The sequence below is a fragment of the Dasypus novemcinctus genome, chromosome 8, assembly GCF_030445035.2.
Source record: "Dasypus novemcinctus isolate mDasNov1 chromosome 8, mDasNov1.1.hap2, whole genome shotgun sequence".
Taxonomy (NCBI): Eukaryota; Metazoa; Chordata; class Mammalia; order Cingulata; family Dasypodidae; genus Dasypus; species Dasypus novemcinctus.
Genome location: NC_080680.1, coordinates 111,687,671 through 111,712,625, shown reverse-complemented (window position 1 = coordinate 111,712,625; position 24,955 = coordinate 111,687,671). Strand labels below are relative to the sequence as shown.

The window sequence follows — 24,955 nt, the reverse complement described above, 5'->3', positions numbered from 1 at the left end:
TATTTATTTCTCTCCCCTCCCCCCCACCCCCGTTGTCTGTTTTCTGTGTCTATTTGTTGCATCTTCTTTGTCTGCTTCTGTTGTTATCAGTGGCACAGGAATCTGTTTCTTTTCCTTGCGTCATCTTGCTGTGTCAGCTCTCCGTGTGTGTGGCGCCATTCCTGGGCAGGCTGCACTTTCTTTCGCGCTGGGTGGCTCTCCTTACAGGGCGCACTCCTTGTGCGTGGGGCTCCCCTACGCGGGGGACACCCCTGCGTGGGGCGGCACTCCTTGCGTGCAAAAGCACTGCACATGGACCAGCTCCACACGGGTCAAGGAGGCCCGGGGTTTGAACCGTGGACCTCCCATGTGGTAGACGGATGCCCTAACCACTGGGCCAAGTCCACCGCCTCTAAATTTTAATAATTACAGGCTCCACCCTTTGTTCCCTCAGTTCTGTGGATGAAGCTTCCTGTAGCTGCTACCTCTGGCACCTTCAAGTAGTGGTTACTTCAAGTGTATTCCTATGAGCTCCTCAAAAGTGCAAATTCAGGGGCCCCACCTAGACTTCCTGAATTTCTGGGGATGGGCACCAGCGCCCCAGGTGGTTTGGGAACGCCTGTCTTAGAGCTCTCCTTTTGCCCTTCTACTTAACCTAATTAATAATTGTATATCAATTAAGAATTCTTTGTATTAAAATCTCTCTGCTCAAATAATAGTGTGCTTCCTGTCTCCTGACTGGACACTGACTGGCCTCAGTCCTCGACAGCCTCTTTCTTCTATCAGGAGTTAAGGAAATCCTGCAAAGTGGAATCAAAGAAATATATGTACTCCACACACCTGGGCATTCACCCTAGACGCATCCTCCAACTGGGCTTTCAAAATGTTACACTTCACGTGATCCGCCACAGGGGAAGTCAAAAGCGGGGTCTGAAGCGTCTTCTCAGAAACTTTCTTTTCTTCAGCCTGTGACAAACCAAAACACATGCAGCAGAGGGTCCACAAAGAAAAAAGAAAACACGAAGATGAACTTCTCTCAACAACGACAGCAAATAACACACAGACCTCAAAATATAACCCAAGTTGTCACCAACTCCTTGCATTTGCCCTAGTGCTTTCCTATCTGTGAAGGATTGACAAGCACGGCATCTTATTGTCTTGTGAAGTAGGGAGATCACATTAGCAAAAGACAGAGAGAAGGTTCAGAGAGGAGGAGGCTCGTCCAGAGTCAAGCAGCTAGAGCAAGTAGTGGATCCGGAACTCAAGCCTCCAGTCTCCTGCACCCTGGCCCAGTGTTCTTTCAATTAATACCTGCTACCTCTTACACACAAAGATTCAATTGTGTGGCTTGTTGGGTCAAGAGGGAGAGGGCAAAATTCTCATCGGTATTTTTACAACAAATTGAAAAAGGGAATTTGTATCAGTGTTGTCTCAAGGTAGAGTGACTCAGATGGCAGTAATCTGGTACCATCTTTGCTGTTTTTACCGTTTTTACCATATCCCATGTATTAATTGAACATGTACCTATAATTCATGTGATCCAGTTATGGTATTTACTCAGTGGCACCTATTTAACTGTGTACTAAGCAATAACATCTTTGAAATCATGGGTTTGGTGACCATTATATTTATTATATTATATATTAAGATACTTCCTTAACTATTATAGTAAAAAATACTCATTGATGGGTATAGTCTGGAATCAATTTGGTACATACATGCCGCACATTGGGAAATAATGCCTCACTGCTAACAGAGCCTGTCATGGTCATTGCCTCTCCCGGTGTTAACGTGGTGTCTGGCACATAAAAGATACTCAGTAAATACCTTCTGAAAAAGAAGATGATGGTATACAGTTGTTATTAGAAGAGATGTGTTTAACAAGAAAGATACAAGGTCATAGGATTGCTGAAAACCAATGAGTGCTATCAGGACTAAATCTGACATGTGAGCTGTGGCTCCATGGCAAGAATAAAATATTCTAGGCTCAAGCTCTGAGTTCCAAAAAGAATCTCATTCACTAATTCCAAAATCCTTATTGAGCACCTTGGTTCACACAGAAAACCCTAAAGGAAGGATAGGGCAATTGGCTGGTTGACATAATTTAATAAAGAAAGAGAACACAGTATACAGTTTCCCAGTGGGACTTCCAAACACATGGAAGAGCATTTGGGAGAATCAGCAGAGCTCAGCAGTCTCATGTAATTACAAGATAAACAGAGGCAGAAAACCTGGATTTAAGCCTCACTTCTCTCCTTACTAAAAAAGAAGAAGAGGATGATGATAAAAAAAATAAAAATAATGCCAGCAACTCTACATTTACTGAGAGCTTATTATGGGCGAATCATTGAACATTTCATTGAATGTTCTCATTTATCCAGCCATGTGAAGGTTATGTCCATTTTACGGATGAGAAAAACAATGCAGTGAGATGGCAAGTCACTTGCCCAAGGACACAAAGAAGTAAGGAGAAGAGTAAAGATTCACACCCAAGACAGGGGGACTACAAAGCCAGAGCTCTGATGCTACTGGTTCCTCTTAACCTTTCTGAGCCTCAGTTTCCTTCCTCATAAGACTGTCAGGCCAATCAACTGAGAAAAAAAAAACCATGAAAGTGCTTTATAAAAGGCACTTTCATGTTACATCCTATGGCTAGAAACATATATATAGCTAAGAAAGGATATGAAGACACTAATGATCCTGAGCTATCGAGTTGAGTATAAAGAAAACTGGCTTGTTTGGCAGAATCCATTATCCTGAGGGACTCAGCATTCCCCTTTAGGCAAGCAAGTAACTTATTTTGAAAGGTGAGATTTATGGGACAGCCTTAGGAGAATTTTTCCTGTGTTTGTAAATCCAGTTACATTAAGATATTTATTATTTGAATTGGTGTTTTCACTGGTATAGGATGAGGTCATTTTAAAATTAGATTTCCTTTTTAAAGAATGATATGCTGGGATGTAGGAATTAAATTGGTTCTAAAGTCCATTTGAGATTTCTGACAATTGCTTACAGAGATTAGAATTATAGTGATGGTACTGACCAAATACCTATATTTTAATATCGAACACCGCTAAAATAAGAAAAGAATGGGCACTTAGCATCGATTTCCCCCTTGAAGTTAGTAATTCTAAACTGCTTTTTGGACATAAAATTCCAGTTAGCTTGTTCCTATTAGATCTGGACAGAGCAAGAGCAATAATGGTCAGCTCTGTGAGTTGACTCAGGTAAAGGCCAATATAAATTTTGGAGCATTTGTGCATCATCATATGAATTTGTTTGTATAGAAGGCTTTTTTAATGAGAAATAAAGGTCTCAGTTGCAGTAAGACCACAATTCTAACTTGGCGGATGGCTCTGGAGAGTGTTGTGCTTTCTCTCTTTTTTATAACTATATTTTGTATTTTACAATCAGTTTGAACGGTTGAAAGATACTTTATCATTCAATATGGAAACGCAGATTTCAAAACCCACAAATGAATGACAATTGGGCTTTGATACTATTATCATTGGAAACAGTCCATCTGTTTGGGGATACCATTTGGGGATAAAGAAATGATCAGAAGCATATTTAAATTGTTCTTACAAATTGTTGACACATTTGAAATCTGATGAGATTTACATTCCTGTAATAATTCTGGGTACAAGATTGGAATTGGCAGTGAAAATGACTTCTCACCATTAAATCAAAAATAGGAACTATGCTAAACCCTGGAAGAATTAGATGATTCCAGAATCTGGGTCTGGAAAAAACCTTAGAAGTCATTCAAATCAGTGGTTACCAGTTGTGATGTCATGATGAATTGGGGGAGGGGGATTTGTTGCAAGGAATGTTTTATTAATGATAAAAAAGGAATCATACTTTGAATTAATATACTTTGCTTATATGTTAGGACAAAGTAAAAAAAATTTTTTTTGAGGTATGGAGGGCTGGGGATTGGAACTAGGACCCCATATATTGGAAGCCAGCGCTCAACCACTGAGCAAAATCAGCTCCTTGAGTTGGTTTTTTGTTTCTTTTGCTTGTTGTCTGTTTTTGTGTTTTCTTAGGAGGCACCAGGGAACCAACTCGGGACCTCCCAGGTGGGAAGGAGGTGCTCAACTGCTCGAGCCACATCGCTTCCCAGGACAAAGTCAAAGTTATCTTTATAATCACATCCCTCTAGCTTACTTGCTTACTGTTGTGTTCTTTGAGTAGAGGAGAAAGGACGGGAGTTATAGCTTGGGCTCCAGGGAAATCCTCAACTGCCTGTCCTTAATCCAGAACTTGCAACTACTGCTCATATCCCACCAACAGCCCATGGCTATTACAAATACAAAGAACTTGCAAGTTCTCTGTTGCACTATAGGCTGCAATTCCTTGCAAAATATTTTTGGATTTTGCCAAACTTTAGGTAGGTCCCCATTTTCTGTTTTGCAGAAAAGAAATTGAAAACCAAAGAGACTAAAAGAAAGAAGGTTGCTCCAAGGGGGCACATGACATATTGGGTTGAACCCCAGCACCTATAAAATAAAGATTTGTTGATTAAATGTATATAAGTGTCACCCTTGGGGGGGGCATATTTCTACTTGGGGATCAGGGAGGCAATAAGGAAGTAAAGGCAGATGAGCAGGACCCGAAAGGTCAAGGCTGAAATTGGGGCTCCTCAGTGATTGACAGGACTTCAGGCTGCCCTCCTGGGTACTGCTGGGGTACAGGGGCACTGAGGCAGTGAGGGTCTTCTGAGATATCCTAGAAGTCTACGTGGGTCCAGAGGGCTGCCTCAGGTAGAAGGGCCGCCCACCAGGAGGTGCAACCTGGCCCTGCTTGCCAGCACAGGTAAGGAGGGGAGCCTCCCGGGTCAGTTCCTCCAGATTCTTAGAAAGAGGCGAAGCTTAGCATAAGAGTGGAAGAAAGGTACTGTGAGTGGAGAAGACGGTTTCTTCGGGGATTTAAAAAATTAAAATATATGCACAACCAGGGCAATTTGGTCACACAGGGGACATACGGCAATGACAGGAGGTACTTTTGATTGTCACAATTGGATAGGGAGAGCTACTGGCGCCTGGCAGGTGGAAGCCAGAGTTACTGCTCAACATCCTACAATGCACAGGGCAGCCCCCCACAACCAAAATTATCAGGCCCAAAATGTCACTTGTTTCTAAACCAGGGTTTAGAAGCCCTGGTCAGACGATGAAGTATGTTGGAGGGCAGAGGGCACTGGTGTGCGCCCTTGCTGTGTGACCTTGAGAAAGTCATTTCCTTTCCTCTGGTCTCGGATATTGAGACGTTTGAACCAAATGATAAATCAAACCCAACCCCAGCATTCTAGACGTCTAAGATAAAACCTGACTTTTATAAGGCTGCCCACGGGGATGTAAGAACAGACTAGCCAGAAGGAAGCTTGGTTCCTGCCATCCCTCCTTCCCTCTTCACCCTCCTCCCTCCCTTCCATCAACAGTTACTGAACATCTACCATGTGCCAGGCATCGCCAGAGGGAGACAGAGGGGCACAAGGAAAAAGGTAGCCCATGGAGCTTCCTTCTAGAAGTAAGACCCTAACAGGTCAGCCTGTCGGCCTCAGTACCGAGGACAGGGTCGGTGGCCACCCAGAAAGGATGTAAGTTCATGTTTTGTTCCTCAAAGACCTTCTGAGCAGAAGAACCAGAAAGACTGGGTAGAAACCCCACTGGCACAGAGCACATGGTATAAGGCAGGCAAGGGCTTTGATCAAATGGCTCCAGGAGTGCCAGGCGCGTGCTCTCTGCGGAGCCCCGGCCCCAGCACCTTGTTTATGTTGATGTGCAGAGCAGGCCAGGGTCCTGCAGCCTTCACAGTCTCCAGTTCCAGCTTCTTTAGTTGGGCAGCGGCTTCACTGAACAGGGCAGGCGCCCCTGGACTCAGTTCTACAAAGCAACCAGAAGGAAGGAATAAGGAAAGGCTGAAGGGACCGCTAGGAGACAGTGGACGAGGGGTGCTTGCCAGAGCCTGGCCCCCCAGCACACCTTGGGCTGGCCTCCACTTCCTCCACCTGCAGCTTGAACCCTCTCCGTGGGCAGCGGCTGGTAACGGTGAGAACATCTAGCATCAAGGTTGCGATGACCTAAACCCCCTCCCCGACCACCACCTATGAGCTGGGAGGCCCTAGCAGGTTGCTTTAGTCCCTGAGCTCCCAGGTCATTTTAAAATGGAAATATAATTCCTTACCTTGCAGTGTCTCTGTAAGTCTTAAATGAGATCATTCATGTACAAATGCTTTATAAATGGAAAAGCCCGTGTAAACGGCAAAGATGGGCGTTGCGGCTAACTAGCATACAAATGTGCCCTTAAGGATCAAGTTATGTTTCTGAAATCAAATCCATTGATTTTGATTTCTGCACTATTTTAGATTAGTTTGCCACCACTCCTCCCACTAGCTTGAATTTACCCATTAACGCATGAAATATGATTGAATATGGTAAATATTCATGAACTATTCAGTATTCATTACCTATTAAAACTTGGGCCAACTATTGTTTGCTGTTAGGACATGAGGAGCTGTGATAAAGAGAGCAGTGAGACACAATTCTAGTAGTGGGGGAAACGATGCCTGTACAGATACTCCAGATGAGAGTGGTACTGGTTTATTTAATTGCTACAAGAGCAAGAGGGAAGAGATTCCAAAGCCAAGAATGTGGGATGGGTGTTAAGGACAGTTTCACTGAAGAAATAACATTTGGGGCTGGCTCTTGAAGGATGTGTAGGAGTTCACAGGGCAGGGGAAAGCATCCCAGGCAGGCAGAGCAGTAGATGCAAAGAGCAGAGCCGGGGCACAGCACAGCGTCTGGGAAGTAGAGAGTTGTTCCATATTGCTGGAGCGTGGTGACAAGTGAGGGTCCGAGGGTGGGGTGGTTTGGGAGGGGCCAGGCTATGTGTCTGGAAGTATGGGCACTGGGATAGTGAAGAACCACTGAAAGCTTTTAAGGCAGGAAAGCAATCTGATCAGATGTGAGTTTAGAGAGCTATTGCTTTGGCAGCCACAACGTGGACATGGGCCACAGAAGGTGTCCCTCTGGAGGCTGTCACAGTTATCCAGGTACAGAAAGACGGGGCCTGGAGTACAGCGAGGGTAGCACGGATAGTGTGGGTAGCAAGGATAGTGGATGACAGAGTTCTGATTCTTTAAGACCAAATGACTGCCCATTTCCAGCTCAGCCAACCCATAATTATTGCCTGTGCTCTACAGGTGAAGGCTGACTGGCTCATCCTGTTTCACCAGGTCACAGAAGATTCCTCGGAGATCATCTCACCACACTCTACCCCATTGCACAGATGAGAAAAACAAGGATCACAGAAGGGACTTGATTCAGATTTGACACCTCGGGACTGTTGTCTCTATTTCTGTGCTTTTCAAACCAAATGTGATGAAGACCCAGTTCTATTCCCCCAGTCTATCACAAACCAATTCTTTTGTTTAAAAAAATGTAATAAAAATGCATTTCTAGAAAAATAAGAAAAAAATAGCGGACATATACAATCCAAGCCCATATCTCTAAATTTGATTTAACGGATATAAAATCACTGGAACATATTGCTAAAAATGTTTTCCAATTGCTTAGTCTCCATTTCTGTATGTCTCCCACTGGGACCTGATAACAGTGCCCAGCCTGGAGCACAGCTCTACCTGACAGCACCTTGCTCTCAGAAGTGGGAATGTCAGAAATGGGGCAGCAGGATAGGTTTTTTGGTAATTAGGAAAGTAGAAACTCCCGTTTCCATTGCATAAGCCAGCAGTTCTCTGGGCACTGCACAGCAGAGAACTGCTAAGGAATGAATTCCAGAGAGAATCATTACCTTGTTATGAGATCAGTCTACTGGTAAACCTCAATCCCTAAACCACCTCTTGCACAAGGCTCTTGTCAGCTCTTGCCCAACCTGGTAACCCAGTGCCATCACCACAGTTACCTGCCGCCCCGACAGTGTCTTTCTCAAGGCTCTAGGGAAGCCACCCGTGCCCTGCAGTATCGCCACCATCACCCCTGCCCCGCCACCTCCACCCCTACTCACTTGTAAGGGACTTGCTGCTGGAGTTCGGGGACCTCGAGGGCCCCTCTTTGTTCTCCAGGGTCAGTGAGAGGCCGTAGTTTGAGTGGTGCTGGTGCTGGTGGTGGAGCTGGGGCTGGAGGTGCCTTCCGGAAGCTTTGGCAGAGAATGGTGTGCCCCCATTCTCCTCGATGCCAAAAGGCAGCCGGTCTGAGCTGCTGAGCACTGGGGAAGGAAGCGGGTAGCTGTGGAGAGTGACCGAGGCAGGATTTAGAAAAGCAAAGGCCTTGATATTCCTGTGCATACTTCAAAGAACATTCCCTAAATGGGAAGAAATAAAAATAAAGCAATAAAAAGTTATTTGTTACCCATCCTATGACAAGCTCATGATACACACCAGAAACCTTGGCGTCACTTTCTCTTCCTCTCTGTCACCCCCAACATGAAGAAAGCATGTCAACCTTACAGCGACAACAGCTTTTCATTCCCATGGCCCCCCCTGTTTTTACTAACATGGTCTATTTGGAGCCAGTCATCTCCCACCTAGACTGGTAACAGATTCCTGCAGGTCGCCTGGCCCCTGCTCCCTGCTGTGTGGCAAGGGCGGCACTCTAATGCCCTACCAGCGTGGGCCACATCTCTCACAAGAAATCTGAACACAGCTCCATTGCTGTTGATGCACGACCGTTTTTCAGACAGAAATGTTTTTGGAAATCTGATGAGAACCTTGGACCCTCCCTGCCGAAACATTCCCAGAGCCCAGCTCTCTACTGAGAGCGCCTTCATTCCCCCTCAAGGAGCTCAGACCCCAGCGCAGGAACAAGACCCAGAGACGTGATACAGTCAGGTCCAATTACACCAGAACAAATGGCTCCGGGGCAAAGAAGTGGAAGCAACTGATTCTTCTGGGGGAAGGCGGCATAAGGGAGGGGACATTCGGGGGACCCCCGTGAAAGACAATTCTCTTATAGGAAACCCCATTCCTTGTGTTCACAGGGGGCTGATGCTTCCCCCTCAGGGCTGGGCCTGAGACTCAGGGCTGGGCAGAGTCCTCCATCCTGCTAGGCTGAAGGATTTTTCTGGAATGTGATCTGATCAGGGCCAAGCAGAGTTTTCCCTAAGACCTGACACAAGAAAAGGGAAAGAAAGGGTTTCCTTTTTGATGGACAAGCATGGCCACGCTGTGATTTTTGTGGGCCCTGAGCACTTTTGCCTTTGTTCCCTCTCCATAAGAAAATATTAAGCGTGATATTTTACTTTATTGATACAAAGATGAGTATTATCATATATTAAACCATTTTTCCAACTTAAAGTTCATTTTTTTCTTGTGCTTTTAAAAGAAATCAAAACACTTTTAATTAAAAGAAATTAGAAGTGAAAGTATAGTGGACCAAGGCACTGTGTCTTCTGTAACTAATAGACAAATCAGCGCTGGCTGTAAGGATGAGAGAATTTGAGGCTACTTGTCACCACCTTCCCTGGACACAAAGAAGACATCTGTAAGAAGGAGGTTGATGTGCAAAGAGAGACAAGGTTTGCAGAGATTAAAGATAAACGAAGAAAGAGAAAAAAACTCTAATGCTATCTTATGAGCTCCTGGTTCCAACTTAACTTTAAAGCTGGCTACAACTTAACTTTAAAGGTATATGGGCCAGTCACTTCTTTCCTCTTTGTTGTTGTTATTATTTTGCTTAAAGTAGCTGGGTTTTTCCCATATGTAACCCACATGTTCTAATTAAAGGTGTGATATTTTGTTATTTCTTAAACTTTTAATTTTGAAATATTTTCAGCCTTACAGGAAAGTTGCAAAAATAAAATAGAAACAATACACAGCATTCCAATGTACCCAGTTACGCAGATTCATCAACTATTAGCATTTTTCCACATTGGTTACATCATTCCATATTTGGTTGTTTTTGCATGGGGGCAGGGAGTGTTTATTTGGTAGAAGACGTAGAAACAGTTATTCCAGGTTTTAGGAATATTATGAGCCAGGAAATGGCTGTTGAAGGAGCAGGAGGCTGGAGAAGGGGGAATGAGGAGGGAAGAGGCTAGAGGTGAGACAAAGAAGACAAGCTGGGGCAGATAAGAAGGGCTGGGTGCGCCAGGTCATCCTGTGGGCACCATGGCACTGTGGCACCTTGGAAAGGCTTTAAGCAAGGGCGAGACAGGGTGAGAGCTACATTTTAGGAAGTTTGTTTGGAGTGCCGTGTAGAGGATGGACTGCGGGGAGAGGTGCTGGAAATAAGAACTCAGGACTGCAGCAGGTGGGGCCTGGACTAACTCTGGCCTGGAGTGAGGTGGGATACCTCTAAGTGTGAGCAGGGCTTGCAGGCCTGATCAGAGAACTGGAGTAGGAGGCACCAAGGAGGCCCCTGCTGCAGATGCAGGATACATCCTGGGTGAAACTTTACCGGTTGACCCCACATTGTCCCAAGAGCTGGAGAATCTCTCACCCACCTTGCCTGACCCCCGGAGACTTTGCTCAAGGACTGTCTTTCCCCTCTCCTCTCTCCAACCTGAAACATCATCATGGGCATCTACCTGCCCCATGGAGGCAGTGGGAAGTGCATGGGTTGGAGTTGGAAGACCTGGGTTCTAGTTTTGCTTCTACACCAAATGTGCTGTGGGATCCTGGGTGGTCACTTTGACCTCTTCCTTAACTGTCACATGAAGTCGGAACTTGGTATATAGTAGGTGCTCCGTGAATATTTGATTGATGAAAGAATGAGCAGATTAATGAACAAATGAATTACACACACACACGCTCAAGAAAGTTGTTGAGTTAGACTTTGACAACACTGTTGACTCCAGAAGACTGCATTCTTGCCCATTATTTTACTGCCTTTCAAATATGTTAAAATAATATCAGACCAGGAGCTCAGAACAGAGAAAATTTCCTTCTGTCTGGGTGTACCAGATAGAACTTCACAACTTAAAGCTTGTCTTCCTCCCTGCCCTTCTTCCTTGTTACTGCCACCGATTAGAGGTCTATTGGACACTGTAATTGTCTAGGAGGAAGGAGACAAATCAGAGAAACATTGAAAAGAAGAGACATACGGGAGTGGGGCTACTGGCTGGGTTTGAGAAGGGGAGGACACAGAGACATGGAGGAGTCAGAAAACTCCAAGGTTTTTAGATCAGGTAAATGGCAGGTCATGAATAGGAAAAAGGAGGTGGAGAGTGAGGGTTACTTTGAGGAGAGCAAACTATGACTGAGCCCCACATGAGTTACACTGTGTGTGAGGATGAATAGGCAAAGGGAAATGTCCTACAGCAGAGATATGGCATTCCATCACTGCTGAAGGTGGAGTCGGGAAGATTTAGTAAGCATGTCTCAGGGATGGCAAATTGATGTCATCTCCCATGCCAACTCCAACTGCTTCTCACTCGTTTGGACAGCCAGATTGAGGATTCTGAGGTTGTGCCCAGATCAGGAGGACAGACAGTGCTATGAGTGATTGGTGATGCCTGCCATGGCCTGGGAAGGGAGCAGAGGTATGAAGGACAAGCATCACCCACTTGTCTTTCCAAGTCAAAAGTGTGACTTTTTTACTCCAAGGAACTCAGAGTGAAGAGGTAAACAGCAAAAAATATATAGATATGCAGGGGGTGAGAAACTGCAATTAATAACATGTAAAATAAAATATGTATATGTGGCTTTCACCTTACAATCACTGAAGGGGGAGACCAAGAAAGAGACAACTGAGCAGAGAAATAGATGAGGATGAATGAGGCCACCTGAAGCTAGACCCAGGACCTTGCCAGGGTAAGGGTATCGAGAAGAGTAAAAGTTCTTAAGCAGGCCATGGAATCAATCACCTGGGTGCTTTCTCACTCACACATACATACCATCCTCCAGATTCTAATTCATACAGTTTCCGGAGGCTGTGGGGTTGGGGTCTGTTCAAGAAATCACAGGCAGGGCTTCTGCCCTCAGACTCCTAGGTAGTTCCCTGCAGAACTCCAGGAACCCTGTTTGCATAGACTACGATGGAATAGCATCCTCCACAGCTAGGCACCTGCACAGTCCACAGGGACCTCAGAGAGGGTCACAGCCCACCCCGAGGTTCCAGCAGCACTCGGCAGCCCACGAGCCTCAGGGCCCACTGGTTAGGGTCCAAGGAGATGAAGCTCCGTGCTCACCACCAACAGAGAAGGAGGCTCATGGGGCTTCCACAGACCTAGAGTTAGAGAAAACATCTCACCCTCAATGTGAGAAAACAGACAATGCCTTCTCAAAGGCTACGTGTGAGAAACACTTGTAGTGCTAGAAAAACCCAGGATAGCTTAAATATTAAGGCATTGCACTGCACCTTTAATGTTAGAAAATTTCATTAACTCTTGCTCACCTGTCAGGAGGCACACAGAGCCACAGATTTAACATTAACCAGATTGATTCCACCAAAAACGTATGACTATGAGCCTCCTTATCTTTACTCACATCTGTCGTTACCTTTATCTTCACATCCGTTGTTATCTGCACATTCCACATCTGTACCCCTCATTCCCCCCATCCTTATCACCCCAAGATTACCAGACTCCAGGTACCATGCGTATCTTAAGATTAGAGCAAGCACTAATTTTCCGGGCCCACCTTAGTTAGGAATGTCACCCTGATAACTAACTTTCTTGGTTTCAATTGGTGTAAAATCTGCGAGAAAAGTCCCTTAATGGGGAGGCTGATTTGAGATTGGGCATCTCTGGTCTCCCACTAGCGATGAAGCCTCCTTCCCTTTCTAGCCTAGCTCAGCGTGTTTCTGCCTATCTCGCCAGGCCAAGCGAACGAACCCAGCCAAGGACCGCCCCAGCCCCTGTTCACACTGTTGAGCAGTCACAGGTATCATAGATAGTACCTGGCAGTTAATCCAAAAGAGTCACATCTGGGTTTTTTCTATGGCATTCTGGAAAGGAGGGCACAAGGCCCGGTCTTCAGAGGGGGTGATGGAGGAGGGGTCTCTAGGCAGGCTGGCAGCTGGGAAGGGGCTGGCTGTTTAAGAAGGAGGCTGCTCTATACCCAGCACTGTGCTTGGCTCTTCGGTGTTCAACTTTCCCAGGATCCGGCAGGCAGCTGCTGACGCCTCATGTTACACTGGGGCTGCCAGAGGGTGGGCAATGCGAAGCGAAAGATTGCACCAGATCTCACTTCTTGACCCCACCTCATTCTACGTCCACCTCCAGAGAAGCGAGTGTTCCTGTTGGGCCTGTGTCAGAGGGGTCTTTAGTGACCGTTTTAGGAGTGGGCACAGCTCTGAGGAGCCGGGGAGGCTGGGGTGGGGGTGGGGGGCGCTTCTCCAGCCCTGCCTAATCCCACATGTCCTCCCAACCAGAGCCAAACATATGGTGCTCAATCAGAATGCGTTGCATTTTGAATGAACAGGATCTTCCAGAATCTACCTCTAGAACTGTGGCCAGGGCAGGGGAGAGTCCTGAGCCCGCATGCAAGGCTTTCTCGCAAGAGGAAGGTCAGGAGCGACTGAGGTGCTCTGGGGAGCCAATCACACCACTTGACAGCTCAGCCAAGCTCTGGGTCACATGGGCTTTTGGGGGGAACCCTGGGGATCTCACGCTGGGAGAGAAATCATTGAATTGTAGAAACAGAGGCTCTCAGACATCATCCAGTCTGGTGGTTTTGAACCCCATCTGCATATTAAAATCAGCAGGGTGGGAAAGTAAAATGGTGCAGCTGCTCTAAAAAATCGCCTTGCAGCGCCTCAGAATTAAACACAGAGTTGCCATATGACCCACTCCTAAGGAAATGGAAATCTAAGTCCATACAAAAACCTGCATAACAGCCAAAGAATGGAAACAACCCGAATGTCCATCAACAGAAGAACAGAGAAACAAAAATTGGTAAATCCATATACTGAAATATTACTTAGCCATCCAGAGGAATGAAGTTCTGATACATGTTACATGTATGAACCATGTTACGTGGATGAACCTTGCAAGTCTTATGTTGAATGAAATAAGCCAGGCTAAAGGACACATATTGTATAATGCCACTTACATGCAATGCCTGGAATAGGCAAAGCCGTATGGATAGAAACAGATCAGTGGCTGCCTTAGGCTAGAGGGCATGGGGAAATGGGGAGTGACCGCTAATGGATATGGGCTTCTTTTAGGGGGAATGAAATGTTCTAAAATTAGATTGTAGTGACGGTGGCACAACTTTGTGAAAGTACTAAAAACCAATGATAAAAAGAGAAATTGTCTTGTACAATTTATATTGGTGAATTGTACAGTATGTGACTTACATCCCAATAGAGCTATTTTTTTTTTTGAACCACCAGGCGACATTTTGAAAAATGTCAGTGCCCAGGTGCTTCCCAGACCAACTACATCAGAGTCTCTCCTGAAATCCAGCACGCGGCCAGGCCTCAGAAGCACTGTCCTAGGCCAGCTTCCTCCTTTGCACATGGGGAAGGGGGGCCTCCAAGGAGCGTGAGGTGACCAGGTCACACCGCAGGTAGCTGGACTCTGCCCCCACCCCACATCCTGCCCCTTCTCCCATCTGCCTTGGCTTCTATTTCGGACAGCAAACACACTCATCAGGAGAATCCCCAGTCCTCCTTGGGACCCCACAGCTCCAGACATCCCTCGGTGACATGTGTCTTGTCTTCCCCACGCTACCGTGAGCTCTGAAGGAATAGGGGCTGTCATGCCCCATGTTTTCATGTCCTCCACTGTACTAAGTAAAATGCTAAGCACACAACAGGGCCCCAATTCATCCTGGTTGGATTGAGATTAAAAATAAACAATGCATCCGATAAATATTTAGTGCCAACTCCTGTGCCTGGCTCTGTGCTAGGCATGAGGGTAAAAAGGCAAATGAGATGCTGTCTTTGTCCTCAAGGGACTCACTGCCGTGTAACAAGTACAAGGCAGGGCTGTGATAAGGGTAAGCATGGGGAAGGGCTGTGGATGAACAGAAAGTGGGGCACCCACTCCAACCTGGGGAGAAGCCAACCAGGAAGATTTCCTGGGGTGGTGATGCTGAGATCCTAAATCATGAGCAAGAGTGGGCTGGGGAGGAGCTGCACTGAGCATTCCAGGCAGAGGGTCTGGCCAGTGCAAAGGCCTGGAATTAACAAGGCAAACTGGTCAGTGAAGGGATTTGCTAAGCGCAGTTTTGGACGGTGTAGCAGTTTGATATTATTGATGAATTCCAAAAAGAAATATTGGATTATGTTTGTAAACTGGTCTTTTCCTCTGGGCGTATTAGATTATATTGGATTCTTAATCAAGTACACCTCTTGTGCCAGTAGGGTGTTGAGCCCCCATCCTTGGTGGGTCGGGACTCACAGATAAAAGACATGGCAAAGGACAGAGCTGTGGGTTTTTAATGTTGGAGTTTGATGCTGAAGCCTTAAGTTGGAGCCCCGGGAAGCAAGCACACAGAGAAAAGAGAAACAGGCCCTGGGAAGAGAGGAAACCTGAGCCTGGAAAGAAGCAAACCCTGGGAAGAGTGAAACCCTGAGCCCAGAGAGAAGCAAGACCTGGGAAGAGAGGAACCCAGGAAGCCTGAACCCTGGCAGATGTTGGCAGCCATCTTGCTCCAACATGTGGAAATAGATTTTGGTGAGGGAAGTAACTTATGCTTTATGGCCTAGTATCTGTAAGCTCCTACCCCAAATAAATACCCTTTATAAAAGCCAGCAGATTTCTGGTATTTTGCAGCAGCACCCCTTTGGCTGACTAATACAGATGGGTTACCTTATATAGGATTGAGAATGAGCTGCCTGCTTTTATAATTTTGTTGTTCACATATGGATTATGAACTAATCTGTAATTTGTGTGTATATTGGGGGCAAATTCCCAACTTATTTTTCTTAAATGAAGAACCAATTGTCCCCTATCACCAAATAATTCATCCTGCCCCATTTTTCCTTCATGCTCCCACCTTTCTGAGTGTTCTCACTTCCATTTCCTGCTCCTCCCCTGCCCTGCTCTGTTTCCAAGGAACTGTGCTTCTCCTACCCTCTGGTTTCTAGGTGAGTTTGGTCAATGGGAGTCACTGGAAGAGACTGAAGGGTGGGAGAAGGGGGGAAGTCAGGGTATTTCTCCCCCTCTCTGAGCCTCAAGTGATGTTTCCAGCAGCAGTTGAGTGTCAGCTTCCTGTGGTCCCGACTTCCACTGTGACAGTAACTCTAGAGTGCTGGACACTGCCTCCTCTTTTTGTCCCTCTTGCTGTAAGAGTGATAAGCAGGTACTAGTTGTTTCTTATCTCTAGGTTGCCTCACTCTCCAATTTAGTTTTCTAGTTATTTTGTCCCTTGTATTAAATTCCCCCTGTGAGAAATGCCTAGAGTGGCTTCTGTTTTCCTTGCTGCCCCTGACTGACACACAACAATACCTATGACTCTTTCAGTGTTTTATGCTTTTATTGATCTATTGCTAAACAAGCATCAGATTGTCTTAATTACTTTTAATATGTTTTAATATCTGATAGGACAAATCCTATTTTATTGCCCACATCAGTATTATTATTTTTTTCTTGGTTGTTATCATGTACTTACTCTTCCAGATTACTTTAGAATTCCAAGTTACTTTAGAACTAATTCAGGTTACTAAAAAAAAAAAAAATCCCACAGGCATTCTCATTGGGGGTATTATAGATTATGAATTTATTTGGGAAGAATGTTTTCATACAGAACAGTATTTCCTTCCATTTATTTACTCAGATCTTTTAAAATTTCCTTCTGTCAGGATTTTAAATTTATTCATAAAAGTATGAAACATAAATATCTTAGCTTTATTCTTAAGTGGTTTTCGGTTTTGGCACAACTGTATATGCGATTTCATTAATTATTATATTTCCTCAATTTTTTCTACTGCTAGATATACAAAAACTACTGACTTGAGGATATTTCTACTTCTGGCATTTTGCTGAATTGTCTTAGTTGGAATTCACTTGGATTTTAAGGAGATAATCACATGACTTTTTTTCTTCTTTTCCAATTTTATTCCTTATTTTTGTTTTCTTGGCTTATTGCATAGGTTAGTCCTCCAGAATGATAGTGAATATTAGACTACTCCTTGTCTTATTTCTGAAGGTTACAGAGTTTCTAGTGTTTCAACATTTAATGTTAGTTTCAGACAAATTCTACTTATGTTAGAAACAGTCCTTCTTTAGCTTACTAAAATTCTTGAGAGATTAGCACAGCTTAGAAAATTTTGAGTGAATCCATGCTCCTCCCGAGAGCATCACTTCTTTTATTGAAGCTTAAAACCATCTGTTCTCAAACATTCCTGGAATCGCCTTCAAGCTTACCAGTCCAGTTTTTGGAATTCATTTTTTGAAGCATTGTATGACATTTTCCTCTCTACTTTTCTGGCATTTTCCCAAGGCCCCATTGTTTTTGAAAGGGTACTGATGTTGATTTAACCATGATGTACAAATCAGTATTTGGGAGGTCATTTTGGGGTCTGAAGATTTGAACTGACAGTAAAAGTAGCAAAACATTCCCTAACCACTCTCCCTCTTATTTAGAACTTCAATTTCTTCTCTTTGTTCTCTTCACTTCTGCATTTAATATATTGACTGGCTTCCTTGTTTTAAAAGAAAAAGGCAAAGCAGAATTTGAGTCGTTCTTCTCTCTTCTCAATCTTACATTCCACACTCAAGAAAGTCTGTTATTAAATTGTTCACCTTTTTGTTTCGACTAAAGCATGCATTTATAAAACTTTGTAAGTTCTTTTTAAAGAAAGTCTGTATTCCTTTTTTTATCATATATTCTACTTTCCTTCTCTTTAAAATACTGTTTTAAAGTGTGGTTTTATCTGAGAGGCCCCTGAAAGTTTTCCTCCCCAGATTACACATAGCCCATGGGATAGAAATATTTCTCTTTAGATTTATCTTTTCTTTGACATTTTGGGGCTCTGACTTAAAAAACGAAAATAAAAAAATTTTAAAAATGGAAGAATTAACTCTGAATTCCACACATTTCATGTTAACAATTCCAAGACATCAGAATCATTTTCTTCCAAGGACCTTGTCACTTCCATATTACCAATCAGATTTTCCTTGTTGACCAGAATTAAAGTTAAAAACAACAGGCCTGGTAGTGTTTCTTCTGTTTCTTTTGCCTTCCAGCAACCAAATCAACAGCCAGGCAGGCCAAGAAATCGACAGACACTCTGCTTTTAACAGAATGCCACGGTCTGATGGCCAAGAAGTCCCCATAGGTGCTACGCCACACCTTTGTAACAGCTTGAAGATTCTCAGGAAAACACAATGCACAGGCTCTATCCAAAGTTCTCCAGCGTCTGGTCTGGACCAAGGTCAGTGTTACCTATACTTGGAGGTTCTTCTTTTACCTACTCCTGTCATGTTTCAACTCCAGCTAGCTTCCTGAAGGCAGGAACAGCTTCTGTGTAGCCAACACAGTAGCACACACATTCTCCAAACACATTCATTGCCTGCTCAGACCTTCCCAAAGAGACTTGTTGGAGAGAACTGGTTCCTGTTTTATTGTTAACCTATATGGGGGACAAATCCATATTCTTTTTTTTTAAAGAGTTATTTATTTCTCTTCCCTCCCCCTGCCCCGGGGGTCTGTTCTCTGTGTCTATTTGCTGTGTTTTGTTTCTTTGTCCACTTCTGTTGTCAGCTGCACGGGAATCTGTGTCTCTTTTCTTGTTGCGTCATCTTGTTGTGTCAGCTCTCTGTGTGTGTGGCGCCATTCTTAGGCAGGCTGTACTTTCTTTCGTGCTTGGTGGCTCTCCTTACGGGGCACACTCCTTGCACGTGGGGCTCCCCTCTGACGGGGACACCCCTGCGTGGCACGGCACTCCTTGCGCGCATCAGCACTGCACATAGGCCAGCTGCACACAGGCCAAGGAGATCCGGGGTTTGAACCGCAGACCTCCCATGTAGTAGACGGATGCCCTAACCACTGGGCCAAGTCCGCCACCCCAAATCCATATTCTTAATCAGAACTAAAGCATAGGGGAGATACAACTATCCCAGCAGAACTTCCCAAATGATGGGCCTCTAAAAGGGCTATAGGTGGGCTAAGCCATGTATCCTCTCAGCCCTGGGAGCCAGACAGGACCTGGAGAGCCTGAAGCCTCAAGCAGCCTTATATGCTTACCCCAGCAGGGGAGTATTGTTTTCTACACATGCCAAGGACAAGAAAAAATTGGGAACCACTGCCACAGTCCATCTGACTGGAACTAAGGCTCTCCATTTCTCTTAGGGAAATTCATTCAAGTATCATGTTTACATGCGTGTGGTTTTTTTTTTCTTTAAACAGCAGCTGGTATCAGCCAGAATATCTCTTGGCTGAATACCAGTGTATTAATCATGCTCTAACTACTCAGAGATTAAAAAAAAAAAAAAAGCAAAAGGTAACATTTGAGTGCCCAGCAATGTGCCATCTATTAACTTACTTAATCCTCCAACATTTGAGGAAGGGACAATTATTACCCCTATTTTACAGATCAGGAAATGGGAACACAGAGAAGCTAAGAAACTTCCCCAAAGTCAACAGTCGTAGTAGTGCTTGGATTTGAACCCAAGTGGCCTGACTCCAGAGCCCTGTGTCCCCTGAAGTACGACGTGACACTGCTTTGCCATTTGGACAGCAGCAGTGTGGTAATGACGTAGAAAGAACCCTGGTTGGCTCTTAGTTTTTGGCTTCACAGCTGCTTAGTTCTATAACCTTAGGCAAAGCACTTCCTTCATCTGGTCCCCGGACACCGCATTTTGGCAGGACTACCGCTCAATGAAATAAGGTGATATTCACTAAAGTTTCCCTTTGGTCATGAATTTGCTAGTTGTTCCTAATGTTACATACATTATTTAGTCTGTGCAAAACTCTATGCCACGTATTAGGGGATGATGTGACCCTTTAGGACTCGGTGTGAGCTGGAGTAGAACATGTGCTTCCATCTTTGAGTCTGGAGTTTTCCTTTAGCAAAACTCCTATCAGATGATTCCAATGAATGACTGTAAGCAGGTAAGCAAGGCCTTTTATTTTTTATTTTTTGGCCAGAAAATCCATTTTTGTCCCAATGTATTCTTGCTGAGTTTTCCTATGGCCTTCTCATTGTGTCGAAGCACATGACGTTGTCAGGAAGGACTCTGTAATTTTGTGGGGATACCTAGTGCGGTGGGTTGTATCATGCCCCCTGCAAAGGCAGGTTCAAGGCCCATCCCCTTGTCCTGTGGTGTGAACTCATTTGTAAAAAGGGCCTTCAAAGATCCTATTTGGATAAGGCCAAACCAAATGAGAGAGGGCCTTAATCCAATATGGCTAAAGTGCTTGTAAGCAGAGGAAATTCAGATAAGGCCAGCCGAGGAGAAACCTATGGTCATGGGATGGAGGCAGCGATACATTTACAAGGCAAGGAGTGCCAAGGACTGCTGGCCCCACACCAGAACGCTACAGACCTGGGAAGAAGCATGGCCTGGTGAGTCCTTGATTTTTTGATGTCGAGCCTCCAAAACTGAGTCAATAAACTTGTTTATGCCAACCAGTGTGTGGTATTTGTCATAGCTGCCCCAGCAAACTAAGACAACTGGGATTTTAGCAATTTCAGATCAATTTCAAGATGAATCCAGAGAATTAATATTTCATGAGTTCAATTTCACACAGAGGCTCATGACTAAGCATTTATTCAATCGTTTTTCTGCCTGAAAAAAAATCTTACACAAATATAGTTGTTTTCCTTTACAGCCTTCACTTCCAATGAATCTCACAATGCTTTCTCTCCTTGGCTCCTTACAGATCATTTCGTCTTTCACTTCTGCCTTCCAGTGCCAGCTCTTTGCCTTAACAAAGATTTTTTTTCTGGGTGGGTGACAGCATTAATCGACTTGCCTCTAACCTGCTTTAAGTGCATCCCCAAACAATATTACATGGGTGCCCGCAAGATATGGTCTGACAAAATCATCACTGTCATGAAAGCTCAGCCGCTAGTGTATATATAAAATAACAATGAAAAAGTCAGTTCTTCATCATCCTTTACATGTTGAAAGAGCTATGGCAGACTCAGGCATGAGCTGGGGGTGTTATTTTTTCCATCCACCAGACACTATCCAGCTCATCCAAGTGAATGAAATTAAAATATTATTCATTCCAGAATGAAGTTTGGGTTAGATGAATAAAATGCATAATCTGTTAAGAGGAGGCATTAAACATTCTAATTGCACAAGATATTGGTGTGAATGGGAGCAGGAGCTGAAAGCTGGGTGTATTTCTGAGGTGATACAGACAAGGATTCATCTATTTTGGTATTCATTAGTGCATAAAAATCTCAGATGATCCATTCCCTCTGTTCCCCTATTTTTGTAGGTTTTTCAGAAACTTCTATTATAAACATCCTGTTTAGCCTCTGAGGCCCATATACACCGGGCCTAATTTTAAGGGCTTGTTTAATTGCCTTTAATACAGACACAGTGTTCTTTACTCAACCACAGAATGAGGCTGGTTGAGCAGTTAGCATAGCCACCCCTCTGGCTTTTGAGGTCTCAGCTGCAGAGAGTGGATGTTTAAACCATTCACCATTCAGTAGACGATGATTAGGCAGGTTTCTGTGGGTTTTTTATAACATGAGCCTACGGGGATGTTCCTCTAATTATTCTAACCCTTTTTAGTGGATTGCCTAGACTACAGAAGCTTAAATATTTTAAATTCTGCAGCCTTTCCTCCAATAAAGCCACTCACAAGTCTTGGGATACAAAGGCAATTTTTAATCCAATAGACTCGAACACTAATGGTAAGTAAAAGTACATCTATCCTTCCCTGGTCAAATGCACCAGGGAAATTCACCGATGTCTGAGAAGGCATTTAAATCTAAGTGGAAAGTTTTCAATAAATTTGCAGGGAGGGAAGGAAACATGGATGTTAAAAATCAGTTCCTTTACTCGGGCTATTTTTATACTGCCCATATTCCTTTCTCAGATCCCCAGCGTATGGTATCATGCTGATTGTTACCTGAACTTCCAGAAATCTGCTTTTACAAAAATTGTCTGGTAAACATCAGTTCTTCCCAGGCTTCCCTTTCTTCACTGCAGATGAATGCTGAGATGGTATAATTACTTTCACTTCAGCAGCCTGATCTTTATTATTAAAGGGCATGACTCGAGCATAGGGGTTCCAGACAATTCACAGAAATAATTTACAGATGATGTTCAAAAAGATGAAAGACAAAGGGATGCAAACATGCTCATTGAGCAACACAATTAAAACGGAAATTCCAGTTATTGCCCGTTAGGCCTCAGTATCCAAATTAAATATGTACACACTTTTTTGACCCAGGGATTCTCCTTCCAGGGAATTTATTCTACAGATATATTTGTTCAAGTGTGCAAACAGAATGTATAGGGACAGCAGTAAAGTTGTAACTGTAGATTCCAGGGCAGCCTCAATGTCCATCAGTAGTGACTGGTTGAAAAAACACCTCTGGGCTCATTTATACCTAGAATAGCTCTAGATCAACACACAAGAAATGCTAACACTGTTCACTTCTGGGGAAACTAGGGAACTTGGGAATAAAAAAGTGGAAAAGCAATGTAAGTTTTAGAGATTGTCTATATTACCTATTCAAAAGTAAAAACACACAGTGGTTTCCTTTATTACCAACATTCCACTTAGCCTTCTAAGAGTTAAAAGCTTCCTCTGCTTTGTCTAAGATGAAACCCTAAGTTAGACAAGAGCAGACGCTATGTTCCAATTCTACAAACTTTTGCGTCCCAATTGTACCAGGCAGAATGGATTCTCAGCAGTAGTCTCCCCAGGGCCTCCCTCACTGCCCATTTTGCCATTTGCAGCTGGGAAGGCATTGTCTCCATCCCTCCTGGACAGTTATTTCCTGGTATTCTCAACTAGAAATATCACTTCTATTTTTCTATCCTCTCTCAAAAGATCCCCATGGTGCTTCTGCCCTTAGCTGGTTAGACTTTCAAAAGAGATGTGTCTTTATATACTGTAATAAACCTCTTCCATCTGATCTTTCCTCTGGAATGAAGCACCCCTTTCCACTGCTAAACTTAGCCTGTGTGTCTCAAGCCATCACGAGAAATGAGAGGTACCATTTCTTGAGCTAGTCTCTGAATCTCCTTATCCTTTCTCTGCCCACAGGGACATCTGAGGCCTTCAATCTCAAAAAACACTAAGAACTGCTCCGAAAGCATCAAACACTGGGCAAAGCACCTTGTGTACATATCACTTACTCCTTCTAACACTGAGATACTATTAAATTCCATTTTGGGATGAGGAAAACAAGGCAGAGAAAGTAAGAAACTGTCCAAGGTTAACATGCTAGTAAGTGTGATTCCAAAGCCTACACATTTCACTTGGTCAGAGAGGACTTCATGCTGTGTATGTGTTCAGGGGCGGGGGTTGCCCCCAACAGAAAGGGAACTCCACACCAGGGCCTCCGCAGACTCTCTCTCACCTGGCTTGCAGTGTCCAGCTGTTGTGCTTCTGCAAGCTTCCACCCGTTTCCCTACAATGGCCCTCATCTTGGCATGGGTCTTTCCACTGGGGTGCTCATACTCACCCCCTTCTCCAGCGGTTCAAGGTCACTAGTCCTTTCCTCCCAGAGTGAGGAGAGCAGAACAAGGACATAAACTGGTCTGAGAGACTTGGGAAGCTTATGATGACATTAAAGCCATCTAAAGAACCCACAGACTCCTCGCCGCCTTCTGCTTCACCGTGAGCTGAAGGAAATGTGAAACTATGCTGATGAGACAGATCTAGCTGCTAATTATGGTATATCCATCCATTTACTTTTTGACATCATGCCTACCAGGACATGTGGATTCAAACAGGTGTGGATTTCAACACCAATTATATTTTACTAGTAGCTTACTATGAGGATATCCATTTCTTTGAAACCTCGATTTCCTCATCTGTGAAAGGGCATGTGAACTCGCCCCAGCATACCTTATATTGTATGGTTTAAATAAGGTTAATAAAATATGAAATATAATCTGGAAAAAACAACAAATAGAACAAGGAAAAAACAACAAGAAACGAAACTGTGCTTCTGCCCCTGCTCGCCTCAGCCTCTTCTGGGTGTGCTTTCTTAAAACACAGATTCTTAGTTTTCATCCAGACCACTTAGGTGAGGTCTAGTAATATATATTCTTAATGAGTTTTTCAAGTGATTTTCTGGCTCCCTAAAGGCCGATAGGGTAGTGGGCCTATTTGCAGACTTATTGAGGATTTCTTCTTTTGTGGAGGCTCAGTGGAAGGTCAGTTGTGTACCTGCTTCCCCTCTCAGACACCCCAAGGGCTTTGACAAGTGCTCCACTTTCTGTGTGCCTTCCAAGGGCCTTCCTTTCCTAGCACTCTGCTTCCCCTGGCTGCCCCCTTCCGCCTGGCCCCTTCGTTTCACCATTACCTCCCATAGGGAAAGGACGGAGGCCAATCATCCCAGACCCTTTCAGAGCACTTCTGGAAAATGTGGGCAGTCAAATTTTGAGCCAAGTTGGAGAAATATTGATCCAAAGGGATCGATGTGGCTGCTCAGGGAGTTCTGTGATGAGCTGAGATTTTAAAAGACTAGTTAGAAGATGAAAAGTCAAGGGCAACGCAAAGGCTCCACCATTAGTCGTAGTCAGAGCAGGAACCGAGGACAAGAGTCACTGACCTGAAGGGGAGGTGCCACATGAGCGGGCAAGCATGACAAGAGGTCTCCCGCGCGGTCCTCACTCTTCCATCTTCACTGTTAAGGGGAACCATTTTCAGTGGAAACGGTCCACCAAGAAATGAAACAGGTCAGAGGGGTTTGGAAGGTCAAGGTATTACCTGGTAGGATTTCAAGACTCCATGTGAATTACAACAACCCAATGAGACTGTCAAATTACTGTCAGGTATTCTGAGGGGTCACAGAAAATGAAGGGACAGAAGACTGTAAGTGCTGAGTTTCAACAGGTAAAAAGTGAATTCCATTCGTTGTGGATTGATTTTGCTGTCAGAAGAAATTAGTTTGTGAGGGCTTGGGAGGAAGCACTGGATCAC

General features: G+C 44.3%; 1 protein-coding gene across 4 annotated transcripts in view; it reads right to left on the bottom strand.

Moving 5' to 3' along the window:
- Positions 1-24,955, bottom strand: part of EPB41L4B (erythrocyte membrane protein band 4.1 like 4B) — a 173,395-nt gene that overhangs the window by 51,729 nt on the left and 96,711 nt on the right. For all 4 annotated transcript variants that reach the window (XM_058302570.2, XM_058302567.1, XM_058302566.1 and 1 more), the window contains exons 16-18: positions 8,005-8,225; positions 5,746-5,864; positions 820-945 (exon numbers count right to left, since the gene is read on the bottom strand). In XM_058302570.2, the coding sequence (XP_058158553.1) occupies positions 820-945; positions 5,746-5,864; positions 8,005-8,225 (466 nt within the window). The remainder of the gene's footprint in view (positions 1-819; positions 946-5,745; positions 5,865-8,004; positions 8,226-24,955) is intronic.